This window comes from Ixodes scapularis, unplaced genomic scaffold (genome assembly GCF_016920785.2).
Source record: "Ixodes scapularis isolate PalLabHiFi unplaced genomic scaffold, ASM1692078v2 PGA_scaffold2__306_contigs__length_199485367, whole genome shotgun sequence".
Lineage (NCBI taxonomy): Eukaryota > Metazoa > Arthropoda > Arachnida > Ixodida > Ixodidae > Ixodes > Ixodes scapularis.
This window is the reverse complement of record NW_024609857.1, coordinates 192,077,437-192,082,190: the sequence shown is the minus strand read 5'-3', so window position 1 is coordinate 192,082,190 and position 4,754 is coordinate 192,077,437. Positions and strand designations below refer to the sequence as shown.

At 40.4% G+C, this 4,754-nt stretch overlaps 1 protein-coding gene across 1 annotated transcript; it reads right to left on the bottom strand.

Moving 5' to 3' along the window:
• Nucleotides 1–952: 952 nt before the first annotated feature.
• LOC8051711 (sulfotransferase ssu-1-like) lies at nucleotides 953–4,288 on the bottom strand. The gene is made up of 2 exons (XM_002433481.5): nucleotides 3,997–4,288; nucleotides 953–2,312 (listed from the first exon to the last, which is right to left on the bottom strand). Exons 1-2 carry the CDS (start codon nucleotides 4,025–4,027, stop codon nucleotides 1,357–1,359), a joined length of 987 nt encoding a protein of 328 aa, XP_002433526.2. The 5' UTR covers nucleotides 4,028–4,288; the 3' UTR covers nucleotides 953–1,356.
• Between the last annotated feature and the right edge of the window lie 466 nt (nucleotides 4,289–4,754).

Sequence of the window (4,754 nt, the reverse complement as noted above, 5' to 3'; positions counted from 1 at the left end):
TAAACTGTGAGTTAGGCTGTGTTAAAAAATATCATGAGTGCAATATGCATATACAGAAACGCCGAGAAATTATGAGCATATTTTGCCTTAATGCAGGGTCGAGGAAAAATCATTTACGATTTCAATCGATACATCACGTGAGAGAAAATATACTTTCACGATCATGAAAATATTAGGTACTTTGGTGTTAAAAACTGCTCTCTAGATGTCTCCCATTTGTAATTACTCTAGTTCCTAAAATTATTAACCTAAATTAAGAATAGCGAATGTATTTTCGCTTAGCTTTCTCACTATATAGTTTGCTGTGCGGATTACCGAACCCAACGGCTGAGAATACCATTTAAGAAATTAAGCTGAAATCGCTTCAGTTTGTGTGATTTGCATAAATTCATGACTGTAATTTTATATGAAATAATATTTCAGATCTATTTCTATAAAACAGTAATCCCAACATGAATGCAATGTAGAACCACGATATTAATGTCAAGATACCAAAGATAGAACTAACAATTCGGTGACACTGGTATGACTTGATAGTCAAATGTCATTGATGTAAACACAGACAAAATCAGGCACACATCACGTAATACACGCGCAAAGGTGGCAACCATGAGATGCTCAAGTGGAAGCCGAATATAGTATATACAGGGTGTTGTTAAGGCTTTACGTATTTTTTTGTAAATTCCCTGACAGCTACAGTAATGCGGTTTGAGTAGGCACGTTGTAGGGCCTGGGGGTGATAATATAGATGAATAATCGTTACGATACGTGTGTTAATCGGCCAAAACTTGTTATTTAACTTTTTAATTATTCAAGACATGGAGATATGGCTTTAATCGGGAACTTGCTGAGCGTCATCAAAAACCACTAAATTAGCAAACATTTAGAAAAATATCGGTCGCGTGTGAATATGGCTCACATTAAATGGTCCACTCGTGTACCAGGAGCAAGGTTAGTAATGCAAAAATGCACCCGCGCATTTCTTTCGTCTTTTATTATTCTCCTTTTCGCACCACCAGCACGCGCCCGTTGCACGAGTTTTAATTTCTGGCGCATCACCACTCCTCCCACGTGTAGTCAAACCTTTCCATATATACATATTTGGTGCTCTTTATGAGGCTCACCAAAGTTTTAATTAAAACAATTGGTCTCTTTTTAATAAACAAATGTAATTAAGAAATTCTTGTTAATTAGTTCACTTATTGTGACAATTCAATTGTTTACTTTTATCTACCAGGCACAATAATTCACTTGAGCAGACCGGATTAGTGAATATTTTCCCTTTTTTTCCACAAATGTCTAAAACATAAAACAAAACACCCTGCATATTATCCTCCACGTTTAGTGTCTCAACGTCTAGACGAAATCCATGTCAGGCCACAGTGTGGCGAGTTCTGTGCCAGCAGTCTCTCTTTTAAATTTCTCGTTCAGCCTTCTCAGCTGCTCGCGGGAAAAATGGTTCTTCCAGTCCCCGATGATTCCCTTGCGGACGTAAATGACCTTCCTTGGTGCATCAGGCCCGGCCTGGCGAATGGAATCGTGGAAGCGCCTAAGTCCTCTCGAAGCGTTTGTCTCCAGTTCACACTGGAAAAACGAGTGGATCATGTCGTTGGTGTACTTTTTCATCTCGTCCACATGACTGTACTTAAGGACCCTTTTTAAAATCTCCTTGTTGTTTGCTAGCAGCGTCTCTTCGTATCCGTTGCCCATGAACCTAGCCACCTCCAGAACCGCCGTCTCAGGGTTGCGCTTTAGATCTTCGAAGACGACGAAGAGCACGTTCTTCTTGTCCTTGTGATCGTACCAGTCCCGGTAATACTGGAAGTAGTCGCCGTAGTCGGCCTCACCACTCATGAAGTTCTCAAAAGAATCGTCAAAAGTTCCGTTGTACTCGTATCCCGGGAACATGAGCCAATGGTAATGAAGAGACACGATGACATCTCTGGGATTCCGAATCACAAGGATATACTTGGCATCTGGACTGAACGGAACCAGATGGTAAGGAAAGTGTGTCTTTATGGCGCCCGGCCTTTTCATGATGGACACGAATTCGGTGCCCATGAGTTCAATGTATGGGCTCGATAGGTAGAACTGTCCCGCGTTGGTTGGTGGTATTCCCTGATTCTGAATGAGGTACACGATGTGCTGCATCCACGTAGTGCCGCACTTGACGTACGTGACAATGAACAGGTCATCTTTTGTGGGCTTGTATTTGGAGGCGGCATCGACACACTCCGGCAGCAGAAATCCGGGTACGGGGACACCCTTGTAATCGATCACTGAAGGTGTCTTGCCCTTCTCTCGTACGGTTCCTGAAAAGATGTATACAAAAAATACTTCTTTCACCTAAATTTATTTCTGCCTGACAAAGGAAGAAAACGGCAGATTATACGCAATACGTATAGTCACATCGTGTATATCCGGTCGACCCCTTGTTCCTGATTGTCTATGTGAGTACGTGCAATTACGGGGCACTCATCGACCTTTAGCCAGGGCGCAATGCTTGCAACTTTCTATATGATATCTCAAGGCTTTCTGCATCTACGGCATCCTATAATTAGGGTATGTGCTCTAAAGCATACTTCAGCTGGTAACAAAATCTAATTTCGTCCTTGAGTTCGGTCGATTTCTATTCGTTACATGAGAGTATGCTTGAAGCAGTTATGTAAAAATTTATTTAAAGCTTGAGTTCTTGAAGCAGAGACAAATAAAATGTAATTTTTGCTAACACCTGCTACGTCACATTAGATATCATGTTTTTTTTTTATTCGTAAAATGAGTCTGGTATAACGGAGCTTTCTGCTCACCTTCGGCAAGCGGCAAAAATTGTTAAGTATTACGCCTATCAGCCCTGAATAAATTTACAAATATTTAATTATTTTAGTTTATCTTGAGAACAATAAGATATTAGAGTATTTCGTCAGCTTCTAGAATGATAAGTTAAAATTTGAATTCTGAAGTTTGACAGGCCAAGATAATCTACTAAAAAGACCCCGTCGAACAGTGTCGTTGTGCTTTTCAACTGAATGTACCCCTTATCTAAAATGTAAATTTTTCTCCTTCGTGAAAGAATGAAAAAGTTCATTCAATTTCAACTCAAACAGCAATTCTCCTTTCATGAAGGCGCGTTTAAGGATTCACTCATTCTTTTAGGGCGTTTTCAAGCAGCTGGCTACAAACGTCCGTCAAGACCAGCTTCTCTGGCTTTCACTTATCAAATACAAATAGCCATAAAGAAATTTACCTTTCAATACACCGCAGCGTCAGAGCCATATGGGCTCCCGCAAACCAAGTTGTTCATGGGTACATAAAAACTTCAATCCTGTAGCGTGTCATTATTCCGATCATTCTTAATTACCAGCTTTCAGATCGCTGCCAATTTTAAAAAATATCTTTATCCGCTCACATAGATCGTATTCCGTATCAAATATTTATTACTTTAGCAACAGTCGGTTTTCCCGTAATTTAAGTCTCCATGAAAATATTGTCTGAAACCCAATTGTCACTGAACTTAACTTTCACACTCCTTTTTGATCGATGCGACACAATGTGGCCTCACTTTGTCATTTTTCTGGCTCTAGCCATATTTCGCTAAAATTATTCCAATTTTAATTTATTCTACATTCGATAATAAAATTAACATAAATACAAATTACAGATTCATTGATTTGGCTTGGCGCTCACCTTAATTACTCTACTTTCGAGCTCCAATCTGTTTTTAGCCATTTAGACAAGTTGACATTAAGTTCCTATAGGGCTTCTCAATCTTGACTTTTTTCAGTGAATTCACCTCAAGCGGAGTGCATAAAGTATGTTTAGAAGCATAAGCTTTACTCCAGTTATGTTTAAGCTTCCGTTCGTTCTTTTTCTGATTAACTTTTGGTGAATTCCCTTTCTTCGGCTGGAATCTTAAGCTTAGTATTTGCCTAGTTATACTAAAAACTACTCGAATAAATGTAGAATTTCACCGGACAAAGAAAATGCTCATTTACGTACCTGACAGAAAGTGATGGGTTTCCATGGCCATCCTCGCAGTGGGCTCACACACGCTCGCGTTGAGAAAAACAGCACTACAGAATGTTGCGCTCTCTTTGAAGGGCAAACCTCCCCGGGGTATCTTATCCCCTCAAGCATCTCGTCAGCGCATCGCCTGACCATCTCTCAGACGGTTTATCTCAGATTTCAGGGTTCACAAACCTATTATCATCGATATTATTGACACGACGGGATAAAGCCCACAGCCAGGAGACACTGTTGCGTGTGCACGACGGAGCTGACGACGGCACTTGAGACTGGGTTCTGTCAGAACTTCCGGGAAAATAGTAATGGCCCTTCATTGTTTGTTTTTTTAAGTTTCCTGTAATGTTACGCGTTTTTGATAGAAATAAATGTACAAGAAAGGCGCGGTTCGACTATATTCTTTAAACGGGAATCAGATACAACACCATGTTCCTCTATCAGCGGCTAGATGCTTTGAGGATGCCTTCTCGTGGCTTGCTCCTTGATGTAATGACAAGGATTATCAGTGGCGAACGACAAGGTCAATGGCGTGTGTAAAAAGCATTTTGCAAGTTTGGAGTCATCGCCTTCATAAACCACCATCATGAAAATTTACAATCTGACAGAACCTTTTAATTTCGTCTATAAATGTATAATACATCCTACGAATGACGCAATAGTGAGCGTTCCATCAGTTACGTTAATCTTGGAACGCCGATCATGGTGACGGGTTATGTGGCGCACGTTGCTACTCA